Below are 14,212 nucleotides of genomic sequence, written 5' to 3' on the forward strand. Positions count from 1 at the left end.
TTTCATTTTAAGATGCTAAATTGGAGCCACATTTTGGCTAATTGGAGATCTTTCCAGATTGCTTGTTAGTACACCTGGTTGGTAGGCAAGAAAATCACTAGTGGTACACTAAATAAAATATAAAAACCACAACTGAGCACTGATTCTGCAGTAAAATCAAGGCCTTATTTAATGTAACATCAAGCAGAAACTCTAATCTTTTCCATACAGATGAGCACTCGTAAGCAAGTTTATTGATTATAAAGGAGGTCATTTCATTTTTTGACAGGATGTGCCATTGTGCAACTATTGGTTGTTAACGGTTGCTAAGCAACATCACAGTATTAAATGTGAAGCTGCATTTGCAGTAAGGTAATTCTTTTTTTGTTTGTTTTGCATTGAACTTTGAAGAAAAGTAGAAGTGTTCCTTGCGTTATGTTCTCTGAGCTATTTTAAGTAGCCTCTAAAGACAGAAAACAAAAAGCATTTATACATGTACACTCATACACACTCAAACTCGCAAGGCATGATGAGTACACATTTGGAGTGTGTTATTCTCTAAAAGCAAGCAGGGTCCTACTTTGAAGGAGAGAATGGATTCTGAAGAGCTTTAAAGATTTAGTTTTAAAGTAGGTGTAAAAATGAATGAAAAATGACTCCAAACTGTGAAGTGATTGCGTCAAATATGAAACAGAACAGCACAGGAACAAACATGAATAAATGGCTGTAATGACCAAGGGTTTCTTATGATGCTCAGGAAAATAATAGCAAAAAATTGAATGCTTTTTTCTCCCAAAGTAAAGATGTTTTCCCAAAACGTCTCACTTAAGAGCCGTTTTTTTGACCTTTAAAGTATCATTCCACATGGAATATTGTCTCCCAGTAAAAGGTCTTTGAATTGATATACTTTACTCAACACATTATCTAGATGTAATCGTGACGTTCGAGCCAACAGGAACTGAAAGAGTCAGACTCTCTGATGAGGATGCACATCAAAAGGCAAATCTGAACCATGTATGAACAGAAAAATGACAGGAGAACGCATGATGAAATTCCTGGTAAGAGGTAATCATATTTATAACCATTTACATATGATATGTAAATATCGGAACCCAAAATGGTTTCACTAAAACCAAAAATAATAGCAGACAATTTGCAAGTCATTGAATAGATCCAGCATGATACAGGTTAGAATTGCTTGCTAAATTCTGGTCAGGTTCACATTGTAATGCCATGCCTCCCAATTTCAGATAATATTAGATTCACAGTTGTACAATAACAGCCTCCTTTTTCTGTTTCAACAAAGCCCTGTGAGGCTATGTTTAATCTGCAGCTGCTTTTATCATTTAATTACATTCAAAATACAGACTATTATGCATGACGCACATCATGAGAAAACTGACGCACTTTTGTTCGGGTGAATCACAAATGTAAACCAGGGACTTCTGGTAGTTGTAACTACAAACAATTATTATCATATTATCATATATGATTATCATATCATCCATTATGTCAGGAAAGTGACGTTAAGATGTCAATACCATAACACCAATGACAAACACATGAGTCTGGGTTAGGGAAATTTGTTGTGTTTTTTTTTTTTGCTTAAAATCCTTATGAAATAAAATAAAAATCAAATTTTTGGTGTTAGCATCCATATGCACTACTTGACAAAAGTCTTGTCACCTATCCAAGTTTCATACTGAATGTTGAAAAAGAGTTAATTCTGAGGGTCCGCCTAAACGCTTGTAAGAAAATAATCAACGGTATTCAAACTGTGTTTATCTGAACTCCTTATTAGTCAGCAAGCCTCGGTAAGGGGAAATACACTGCACAATCGTATACAAAATCAGCATAGAGGACACTAGGAGACTCAATATGGAATATTACACACAGTGTTAATTTTTGTGTGATAAATACAACTACAGTACATAGGAATACAGACGATGTAAATATACATGAGGTGAATAAAGTCTGTTTCATGTTAAATCGCCAAACCGAATTAGAGAAAAAAGTACGCAATAGAACTCAAAAGCACTTCCTGGCAGTGTTTTAATTTAAATTAATGCTATTGGCTGATTTTGAAAAGGGGGAGGGGCTACTAGTGCCTGCCATTTCTTCCTTTTTCAGTTAAGATTGTCAAACACTGAATAAAAAAAAAAACTTTAATAGAGATAGTTCAACCAAAAATCCAAATTTACTATCTTTTTACTCACCCTCAAGTGGTTCCAAATCTTTATGAGCTTCTTTATTCTGTTGAACAGAAAGGTAGATATTTTAAAGGGAGCTGAAAACCTGTACCCCTTTACATTAATAGCAGGAAAAACTAATACTATGGAATTCAATGCTTACAGGTTTACAAATTTCTTCAAAATATCTTCAAAATCTAAATCTCAATCAGGTTTGGAAAATGTGGAGGGTGAATATGTCAAATGATGACAAAATTTTTATTTTTGGGTAGACTATCCCTTTAAGAGAGTGTGTGTTACAGTATCCCATGAACCAGTGAGTGAAATAATTTAGTATCAAAGTAATGACCTTGCTTAACCAAGCTCTCGCTGGGCCACAAAAACAAAAGCATTACAAGTCGAATTTCTCATTTTCTAAATTTCCACACCTCGTTTTCCAATCTCTCCCAGGAAGTTGCTTTATGTTCCTTGCTCAGACGAAAAGCGGCTTCAGCCATAAACCAGTTCATTCAGCTTTCATCAGAGTCATTAGGGCGAGATGTGCTTTTGTAGTGTTCTTCTCCTGCACAACAGAGAAGAGACGCAGTGGGAAGGCAGCTGACACGCATCTCCACACATAACTCCCCTGGAGCAAGGCAAGTAAAAAATAAATAAATAAAAATTCACGCTCTCCTTCCACCTTTCTTACCCATCATCTCTCTTTCTCTCCCTCCCTCTGCCTGCACAGTTCATCATCTTTTCATGTACCCTGATGAACAACTGCTTTTTCATCTTTCTAATATGAAGCATAGCGTCTGCAGAATGAATAGAAAATATGTCACTCCACAGCATTACATTTAGGTTGGCGTGCCTTTCCAACATGCCTTTAATCTATATAAAACAGTGCAGGGGTGTTCAACCTTGTTCTTGAAGTGCAGACATCCTGGGAGTTTATCTTCAACACACCTGCCTGAAAGTTTTGAACCGAGGTCCTGAAAACCTTGATTAGCGGTTTCAGATGTGATGAAACAGGGTTGGAGCTGAACTCTGCAGGATAACGCCCCTTTATAAGCATGCTGTGGACCATGAGGGGAGCAGTCTTTCTTATCAGCAGATTCAGACGGGCTGCCCTAGAACAACCTCTCCTGATGACTGTGACAATGTCTATAATGCGAGACATTCATAAGTTATCATGTTGCCACCACACCAACATAAAGAATATGACGTCCTGGAGATCACACAAAAGTAAGTGTGTTTATTTAAATTCTGCCCATCAAAAGTAACAATGGGGCACCATCTAGAATTATGACTGCTGTCATAATCAAGCAGTCATAATCAAGCATAATTATGGTCTTCTTTTGTGTATCCCCACCCTCTTGTTCTCCCACTTTTTTCCTTTCTCTTGTTCTACTCCACTTGTTGCACTTTTGGTTTGTAAGTAGCCACTTCAGTGGTACAGACGCAGTGCTGAAGGACAGGCAAAGGGAAGGAACATGTCCTTTGGGTTTAGAGGACTGCAGGCATGGCTTAGTTTTGGCTGCATGAATGGCACGTCCAGGTCACTGTTTAACAGCACATTCAGGCATTTAGAAGAATCAGACATCTCAGTAACATCCCTGTTCAAATGAGCCATTGAGATATTTATGCCCCGAGTAACAACAAAAGTGACTTACAATAGAGTGCACAAATCATCGGTGTGACAATTACCAGGACTTGTTGCTGAGAGTTCAGGATGCATACTAAATTGGGCTTCTAAAAGTCAAGTAGGAAATCTTCATTATTTAAAATGCATTAAACTTCTCATCGTTTTGAGACCATTGTGGATCTATTTAACTTGCTAGTGCCGTGCCTCAAACAAAACTGTAAATTTGTCATGCCAATTCCCTAAAAAACTTTGGCAAATCCAGTGTTCATCCTCAAAATCTCCCATCGTATCGATTTGCCTTTGATTCTTGGTAGACTCAAAAACATCTGTATACTCTTACTTCTGGAAGAATATCTGGTAGGAACTACTGATATTTAGACACTACTTGCCAGTTTTCTCTGGAAACTTTTGGGATTTTGTGTGGACATTTGTTGTGTAAGTTTCACCAATGGAATAAACTGAGTTCTTGTAAAATAGTAAGAGATGCATTAAGGCAGGGGTATCCAAACTCCATCCTGGAGGGCTAATGTATTGCAGAGTTTAGCTGCAACTTACCTCAACACACCTGCCTGAATGTTTCTAGTTTACCTAAACAGAGCTTGACTAGCTGGTCTAGGTATGGTTAATTGTGATTGAAACTAAAATGTGCAGGACACTGGCCCTCCAGGACCAAGTTTGGGCACCCCTGCATTAAGGGCAGCTAAAGAGACAATTTTCTGGGTGAAGTCTTGGAAGAGTCTAAATAAAATTCAAGAGTTCACACTTGGTTATGAGCTGATGATTGGTTATAAGTGTGTTTGGCATGCTGTCCCGGGAGAGAGCCCTGAGATCAAAAGATCCTCGAGCACTGGGCTCCCTCCTGTGTGCAAGCCGAGGGGATTTTAAGCTCAGGTAGATCTCTAGAACTCCTCCACTTATTGTAGCTAATGGCAAATGCTTAATCAGGGAAAAATATTGTAGGCTAAAAACTTGACTATGGTGCCAATTTGGTTTAGTCAATTTCCCTACACTTTCAGGAATAAAGGTATGAGAGGTGTCACTGGGTGGTACCTTTTTAAAAGGTACACATTTGTACCTAAAAGGTCGGTATAGATACCTTAAGGGTACAAATTAGTATCTGCAAAGTACAAAAGTTTATCTCTTAAAATGTTTAGTTACTACTATAAGCTTTTGAGGTACCATTATGGACTCTTTAAGTACAAATACTGTATGTACCTTTTGAAAAGGTACAACCCCAGTGACGGCTCTCGCACTTTTTTTTCTGAGAGTGTATTATGTATGTCTTTGGATGGTGGAAGAAAACCAGGGAACCCAGAGGAAACCCACGCGAGCACATAGGGAACATGTAAACTCAGCACAGAAACGTCAACTGGCATAGTAAGGTAAAGGACTAATGATGTTATTGCTGTGAGGCAAAAGTGCTAACTTCACTGTATGTAAAAGTGTATGTGACAAATAAACCAAACTACAGTATGAGAGAGCAGTAGGCAACCAGACAAATTGAGTATTAGTTAACCCTGCATCCTCTAACTAACTTCAGAATGTCGAGATCCTGCCCATGAGAATGTAAAATATGCAAATATCTGGCCGTAACAAGTCTGTGCGCACTGGGTCTCTAATAAACATAACTGAAGAGCATGGGATGATAGCAGAATTCTTTTCAGAAGCACTAGAAAAGGCTAAGATGCATTTAACCTTCGACCATGCTGTTAGTTTCGTCATTGTTCTAATAGATGTACTTCTAAAACTGCCAATCCCATTTAAATACATCTGAAACAGTTAAACAGGGACTTTAAGAAAAATAAAAAAAATAAAAAAAACATCTAGACAGACGAGCTTGGACGTTAAACAGCCCTAGGTTAAAACAAGGAGAGTTCTTTTGTTTGATCTGAACTAAAGATGGTTTGAACCATTATAACACAGGCACCTGGTTGTATTTCTTTCACTGCTTCTTGTTTCAAAGCCTTAGCTTTGAAAAGGGCTAAGTGAAACTTTCATGTATTTTCTAACATCAGAGAGCTCCAATTTGTCATCTTAAAGTCTGATGGGGTAGATCTGATATATAAGAAATTCTGACAGCAGAAGAGTCCAAAGGCAAAAGATCAGAGGAGATATCATGAAGAAGAATGCCTTGGAGCTGTTAGTGTTCACTAAAAAAACTGCATCATATACTCATTTCAGATGGTTTCAGATGTTGTATGAATTGTGATGGGACCAGGTTGTACCCATTTCAGAAACTACAAGCATCACTAGTTTTCAAATGGACAGGAACTTCAGATCAGTTTTACTGTTAGAACATTTTTTGCTACCGTTCTTCCAAGTCACAGCATGTCATCGCTAATGTTTTCTCAGTATGTGGTGGGAGTGATTTGAGTGGCTCTGTCACATGTCAGCCTAGAGTTTGACTTCCAGAGAGAGCAGCAGGGTTTCTGGCCAGCCCGACTGGCACTGTTTGGAAGGCAAAACTCTATGATGTCCCTTTAGCCTAAATGGGGACATCAAGACTAACTCCCAAGGTCTTTACATTACAGGATTTCACATACTGCTAAACTGTCATTAGTAGGCTTGCCACGATAGACGGTGTTGACGGTGATACCGGTTTTAAGACGCAACACCGGTGACATCACTTTTCCACCGTGACACCGTCCCCACATTTTTTTTTTTTTTTTAAGTATCGTTTTTTTTTTTTATTGAACATTTATTTGAATTAAATAGAAAATATAATTATAAATAATTGACTTGAGACGAGAGCATGCTCTATAATTAAAATCTGAACATAGCTACAATGGGTCATATTTCATTTATCATGTAAGGAGAAAAGAGGAGTCGAATTTACAGGAAGAGGATGGCGGACGATTTATTGTCAAAACTCAATGCAAAAGCGCCTGTTTGGCAATATTTTGGGTTCAAACTAAATGCAAAAGAGAACCTGAAGACGTTAATGAGGCAATCTGCAAACTTTGCCTGACAAAGGTGGCAGTATCTAGAGGAAACTAATTTATACATGCACCTTCAACACACCTTTATGTTTAACTATGGGTGGGTCACGAATAGATCAATGACAATAAATACGCAACACATACTCTCATATTAAAAATCACGCGACCATCATCTCACAATGTTTAATAATAAATATCTTATTTTTTTTATTAAAACGAGTAATTTAGCAATCCAACTGCAGAGAAAACAACATTGTGGCAACGTGAGCACTTTTTCCGAAGTTCAGCTGTTTTTTTTCCACTTGATTATGTGTTTAATGTTAAAAAAATCAATAATAAATAGGCCGACAAGAGTGCATCCTGTGTGTACACTTATCTTTTATAACTGAGGCCGCTCTCTTCAAAAAACGAAAGTTGCTTTGTCTGTCTGGCAATATTTCGGCTTTTAATCGAATGAAAGGTTCATTTAGATAAGCCAATATTAAAAATTGCAATAAAGTAACTAAGACGTGCGGCCACACATCTAATCTGAGGTCTGATCTCTCTCGCTCTCTCATTCAGACATTGAGCCACAACACAAGTCAAGTTGCAAAACTTAGGCTGGTGCAGCTGACAGGTAGAATAGCTGAAGCCTTTGTGAAATCTGTCAAAATACACCACTGAAATTAACAGGCATAAATGTCTTTGAGCCAAAAAAGTCTATTGGTAGGATATCTGTAAATACGCAATTGGAGCCAAAGATATGTAGGAGTTGTGTAGCCTATTATTTATAGGTCTATTATTCTAATAAAATGAAAACCAAAATAAACAATTCATTGCATTTTTCATTTGATAAAAATATACGCAAGCGAAAAAGAAATCAAAGAGTGGCTAGTTTGTATTAATGTGTTTTAATATTAATAATGCTTAGCCTATTTAATTAACGGCTATATACGTCGTCAATAGACAAGCCATTCAAAACATATTATTTTACTGTGTATTGGGTTATAATGTATATTTTACAATAAAAACTAAACGTAGCATGTCTCGCTGTCATTTAAAACATGTAATTCATACCACACCAGAGCTTTAGACCTACAGTCTATGCAGTGTGTAAACTTACAGGACGGTGTTGGTCAATAGTCTTACTTGCACCGAACTCTAATCCGAGGGAGATTATGTTAATCGATAGACAACATTAACTTGAGAAATTTTAAAAATAAAAGGTATTTTTAAAAAGGAACAACACGCAAATCTGCAACAAATAAAAATAAAAATAAAACGTCTTGCCAGTGCTGTGTGTATTCCGCCACTGACAGTGTAAGACGCCCTTAAGCCTGGTTCATACTTCTGCGTCAAGTGACCGGCGTGACCCACGGCACATGCAACGCGCGTAGCTGTGCATTTATACTTATGTGCGCTTCTTCGAGTTTCTTCTTTGCTGTTTTGCTTTTCCTGAACACTTCCTGGATGTACAAGTGGCTCAAACTCGCTCATTTTGAGGCAGGAACCGGCGGATGTGCAACAACTTTAACTATGAGGTAAACACAAAACAAAACTTTCCATCAGGAGCTCCTTTACGGGACTCCACAACTTGTAAACAATCGCTCCATTGTGCTCGCGTTCAGCTCGCGCGATTCGCGTAGCTCTCGGTCCCACCCAGACTCGTCAGCGCTACCAAGCAGACCAATCACAGAGCTTGCGCTACGCGTCGTTGCGACGTGTAGTTACAATTTTTGAGAGGTGCACGTCAGCGACGCCGACGGCCACGGCGAAGGGCTATGCGTCAGCGCCATGGCATACGCCGGCATTTGACGCAGAAGTATAAATCAGCCTTTATGCAGCGCCTGTAAACTGCCACTTGTAAGAGAGATCAAAGCTGTATCAAAATAACCAAAAAGCAAGATTATATAGTTATAAATATTCAATAACAATACTTATCGAAATATTTATACATTTACATGTTATTTATTGAGATTGTGTGATCTGTAGGCTGTCTGATCTTTACAAAAGCTGTAAACTGACACATGTGCGGTGATGTTTGTAAATTTTTCATTTTTGTAAATAATGCTCCAATTCTTAACATTTTTTTTTTTTTGGATTTTTTTCATATTCGGTTTATTCTTTAATAGCCTATAGATTCGTTAATAATGTATTTTATAAACGGATTGTTCATAAGGACTAAGCTGTTAATATAGGCGTTTATGGTTGTTATTTGTATGGTTCCAACTTCCACAGATTTTTCAGCCTGTTGCATTGTTGTGTTTTATTCGTTATGTTAATAAAAGTTATGTTTTGTTTAATAACAGTGATTTTTTTGTTGTTGTTTTTTTTGTTGTTTTTTTTGTTTCCTTTTCGTCCATTCAAATAATTGACGCCGAATTGGCAACTCCCGCAAAACTGAAAGTGAAAGTATTATACGCATGCATTTATAAGCTATTTAAAAGCAGAAAAAAAAAGAGGAAAAGAAGAAACGCTCATTCCCACAGTGATACCGGTACCGGTGTTGTCACATGTCGATTAACCGGTGGGGAAATTTCCTCATCGTCACAACCCTAGTCATTAGTCAACACACTCTTGCCAGAGCAAAAAAATTCCCTCCTGTTTGCAGCAAGGGAGAGGTCTTTTGATTTTAGGTTTGCACAGCTATGCAAAATTTTGTTTTCTCCATCCCCATCGACCTCCCGCTGGAAAATGTCTGCTTTTAAGCAAACTCTACATTCAGAGTGTTTGGAGTTTATCTAGACGAACTTGAAACAGTGTTTTTGCAGCTTTGCACTACAGACTGTAAGCGTTTGATGCTTGGGCTAAATAAACTGTTAGTGTAGCGTTAGTAACTCCTGCATGCAGAAATGGATGATTTTGGGACTGAAATACCTTTGAGCCAAGGATAACTGCTTCAGACTTAGTCGATATTGAAAGGTAGGCTTTTATGTGACTATATCATTGGTGTGTCAGTACAGCCAATCCTCTCTCCAACCATTAAAATACTTTGCTCGCTATGGCAAGCAAAATAGAGGTGTTTTTAGATTACTGCTGTCAGAGTGGCACTGAAAATGCTACACACTTTCATCAGCTCACCTCACTTTGCCTCATTCTCTGAGCACTGTTCTGTTGTTATTGGTATACCCAAAACAAGAGTACTTGAATTTAAATGTGGGCAATTGTGTTAATAGGAGCAGCATGTTTAGATAAACTATTTATTTCATAAAATATAAATAAAATATTTTAATGTATTTTATCTACGTGCACAAATTAGAGTTTTAAAGCATTATCTTTAATAACATGATGCAATCCATAAATATCGACTTAAATATAACTTATAAATTAGTTGAATTGTATTGATACTTAAATGCTTAGTCTGTTATCTTAAAGTAAAAGTGAAGCAGTCAAGTTTACATTATTTTGTACATTGGTTTCCACTTTAATGAAAATATATTAAACAGACTTGATTAATGTAACCATTTAAAAGAAAAGAGCATGTTTTACTATAGCTTTTAGCCCCTTTTTAGCCATCTCGGAATGTTGATATGTCTGACAACACGAGGTGTGAAGTTGTGTGTATGGATCGCAGAGCTGGTGCAAATACAAGCATTAAAGTTGTGTCTAATATAAATATATAAAATACATGGTTTCCACTGCATTCATTCTTCCATGGCGGGGAGCCAAGTAAAAACTGATCCCGCCATGGCTACATTACAGCTTTTCATTCAAAACATTCAGTCATGTTTTTTTTTCTTCTTTTTTTATAGCGCTTGATAATCTCACCAAAACGTATTAAAAGGTAAGTGAATTATAACAGCGCAAACTTTTCTGTAACCATAATAGTGCCATGCGTCATTTGTTTAACCCTTTAAGGGTATGTGGTGACTGACTGGATGACAAGTGCGTGATGCGTGAGGCCAGCAAACACGACGTATAGCCATTTCACTTTACTTCAGAAAATATTAATGTCGCTCTATAGGTCTATTGGAGACATTCATAAATATTCTTAGCAAATCTAATAAATGTTGGAGACATACTCGTTACATAAACACACTCAATCGAACTTCAGCAGCATTTATTTGAGAGTGTACAAGATCTGCGCTTGAGCAGCATAGATTTGAGGGGGCGTGCAAGAAGTTTTGAGCACGAGCAAAGGAAATCGGCACGCAAGTAAAGGATTTGCATGCTTGAAGGCTATTACATAAATGCGATCTTGACTTGTAATACTGCGCTCCAACCAGTGGCGTAGTCCATGCTATACGCACGTATACTTACTCAGTATGCCTACTTTTTTCCACGAGCTGTTTGGGTATTACCACTTCCGAGGATCAATAATTGCGTATACCCTCGGTATACTCACTTGTTTTGGTGATTAGACTTCTCTAATTTATGTGTATTCGGGTCTCCTTTAACTGTCTACCAAATGTCTTTTTTAACTCGCATCCTAATTTGTTGCAATTGGTGCATTTGTTTAATTTGCGCCATTCCCCGCCCCCTGACGATCGCAGCAGCTGTGAGAAAATTTCCAAAGAAGATCACAACAAATCAACTGAATGATGTCTCACTGAAACTTTCAAGTAAAATTAAAAACAGCATGGGTGTCCCTTTAGCACTCCTACATTTCATTAAGTTTTTTTCTTCTGTGAAAGAATAGTTACAGGTAACTGATGTTTAGTATATATATATATATATATATATATATATATATATATATATATATATATATATATATATATATATATATATATATACAGTTGAAGTCAGAATTATTAGCCCCCTTTTGATTTTTATTTTCTTTTTTAAATATTTCCCAAATGATGTTTAACAGAGCAATGACATTTTTACAGTATGTCTGATAATATTTTTTCTTCTGAAGAAAGTCTTATTTGTTTTATTTCGGCTAGAATAAAAGTAGTTATTAATTTTTTTAAAAACATTTTTGGGACAAAATTATTAGCCCCTTTAAGCTAATTCTTTTTTGGATAGTCTACAGAACAAACCATCATCATACAATTTGACTAATTACCCTAACCTGCCTAGTGCACCTTATTACCCTAGTTAAGCTTTTAAATGTCACTTTAAGCTGTATAGAAGTGTCTTGAAAAATTTCAAGTAAAATATTATTTACTGTCATCATGACAAAGACAAAATACATCTGTTATTAGAAATAAGTTTTTAAAACTATTATGCTTAGAAATGTGCTGAAACAATCTTCCCTCCATTAAACAGAAATTGGGGAAAAAAATAAACAGGGTCGCTAATAATACAGGGGGCTAATAATTCTGACTTCAACTGTATATATATATATATATATATATATATATATATATATATATATATATATATATATATATATATATATATATATATATATATATATATATAGCTAATGAATCAAAGAAACATTGTCTTTCGTCGTTTCTGGATTGGATGGGTAATAGTACACCACCTTTTTGTTTACTACACCACTGGCTCCAACATTTGTTATTGAAATAACGCCACATGTAGTTGCTAGATCTGTGTAAAAAACCATTATATTAAAACAAAATCTCTACAGTGCTTGCTTGAAGGTTACAGCAGAGCACCCATGACTGCATATTAAATACGATGCACGCCATAAAATTGAATTATAAAGCACTGATTTGATTTAGATGACATCCTGTTCTGTCACATGACATTGAGGTGGCCTTAATGCTTATTCAAACAAAGAAGACAAAGCTCAGAATGCCTTTGTAGTGTCATTCATGCATGCTAAATACTAAGAATAAATGTTTTGGAAATTAAATGTACTCTGACAATAGATGATTGTTGTCTTGCATCAGCTGAACTCACATTTCAGTAACAGCATCTGTGTCGGAGGTGTGTTTTTTTCCTATTATTTTGAAGAGATAAATGAGGTCAGATCACAGACAGTATTCACTGCAATATTTTCAGATAATTTTTAGAGGACTCTTTATTCAACTTCTGCTTTTAATATAGAGTTGTAGGAATTAGGAAACATAATATTAAAATACTGTAGCAATTGATAATACTAAAACCTGTCAAAGAATTAGCGTATTAGAGTCACGTCTCAATTTGCATACTATGAATCCTATATTTGAAAATATAACTAGTAGGACCCAAATCACAGTACATTGAAATTAATATTCTAAAGTGACCTGATATTAGTAACTTGTTACTTAATAATGGGCAAAATACATTGGACATTGATGTAAATTCGATTAGAAATACAAACATGGGTAAAAAGTTTTAAACTACAAACATGGTGGATGTGCAAAATTGACAGTTAACTGGAGAGGCTTTGTTAGAGATGTTTGAATGATTGTTATTTAATAATGAATATATTTATTCAACATTTTATGCATTGTATTTAGGCTGCAACAATAATGTTATCTTTATTAACTTCTGAATGCATAATTAGATCAGATTTAGACTAAAATTAAGATCACATTAGAATCAGATTAACCTGCTGCTGGATTTCTAATACTTACTTACTCCCTGGGCAGTTTATATCAAAGTTGATATTTAGCTGCACCCTTTTGGTGTTTCATAACATCCTTTTTTTTTTTTTTTTTTTTTTTTACAAGGTGTGTTATTAGCCCAACCCCTAAACTCCCAACCTGGAGGACCAGGACACACATGCACTATACGGACAATTTAGCTTACCCTATTCACTTGTAGCCCATGTCTTTGGACTGCAGAGGAAACCGGATAAGGGTTAAATAAGGAGAGAGAAGTAATGAGGAATGAGAAAATAAGAACTTATGTAAGAAATGAGGAATAAGGAATGGCGAAATAATCACGCTGTTACACACTTAAAAGTATAAGAACTGTTTCTTCACAAAATAAGTTCATACTTTTGAGATGTACAGTGCTTATTCAAATTTGTCATTAATAATTCAAACAGTTTGATATAGAATTCTCTGAAATTGTTAATATTTCGCTTTAATTATATTTAGGCTAGATTTTTATTTTAATCAAAAAAGCAACACAATCTCACAGCAACTTGTGTTTTGCCACATATAGCGAACTTGTTTTAAAGCGAATTACCTTAAATGTTATCCGTTATTCTTGTTTAGAGATAACTAAATTGACCAACAAAACATACATCAAAATTAAAAAATTTATAGCAAATGAAATTTATATTAGAAATTTGTATTTGAAATATGTATTTATTACGCTGTGGTGACCAAGTTAATAAAGACGAAAAGAAAATGAATGAATGAAATTTATATTAAAAATATATTTTTTGCCCTTCCAGTAATCAACTATATGGGTGGATGATTTGTTTCGCTCTGAGAAAAAATGTCTGTCAGATGTCAGATGACTGATCGTGAAGGAACGTGCGGTCTGGCACATTTGTTACCCACGACAAGTTAAGATTTTATCATGAAAAATAAATAGATAAATAAATAAATAAAATTTTAAAAATTAATAACGCATAATCTGACATAGTAACTTTTGTAATTGGCAATAAAAATCGTGTGATCTGACCGAGGCATTATTCATACAGTCAT

General features: G+C 35.8%; 1 protein-coding gene across 14 annotated transcripts in view; it reads right to left on the reverse strand.

Annotated features, from left to right (window-relative positions):
* The window catches only part of si:ch1073-15f19.2, a 78,089-nt gene that overhangs the window by 58,861 nt on the left and 5,016 nt on the right, over positions 1 to 14,212 (reverse strand). For 3 of the 14 annotated variants that reach the window (XM_073914747.1, XM_073914756.1, XM_073914744.1), the window contains 2 exons: positions 2,597 to 2,730; positions 2,196 to 2,232 (listed from right to left, as the gene is read on the reverse strand). The exons of 3 other annotated variants lie outside the window; for them this stretch is intronic. In XM_073914747.1, the coding sequence (XP_073770848.1) occupies positions 2,196 to 2,232; positions 2,597 to 2,677 (118 nt within the window). In that variant the 5' untranslated portion in view covers positions 2,678 to 2,730. Of the gene's footprint in view, positions 1 to 2,195; positions 2,233 to 2,596; positions 2,794 to 2,856; positions 2,963 to 3,067; positions 3,312 to 14,212 lie in introns of all 14 variants that reach the window. 8 more of the 14 variants (XM_073914743.1, XM_073914751.1, XM_073914757.1 and 5 more) reach the window with 6 other exon arrangements.

This window comes from Danio rerio, chromosome 10 (assembly GCF_049306965.1).
Source record: "Danio rerio strain Tuebingen ecotype United States chromosome 10, GRCz12tu, whole genome shotgun sequence".
Classification (NCBI taxonomy): domain Eukaryota; kingdom Metazoa; phylum Chordata; class Actinopteri; order Cypriniformes; family Danionidae; genus Danio; species Danio rerio.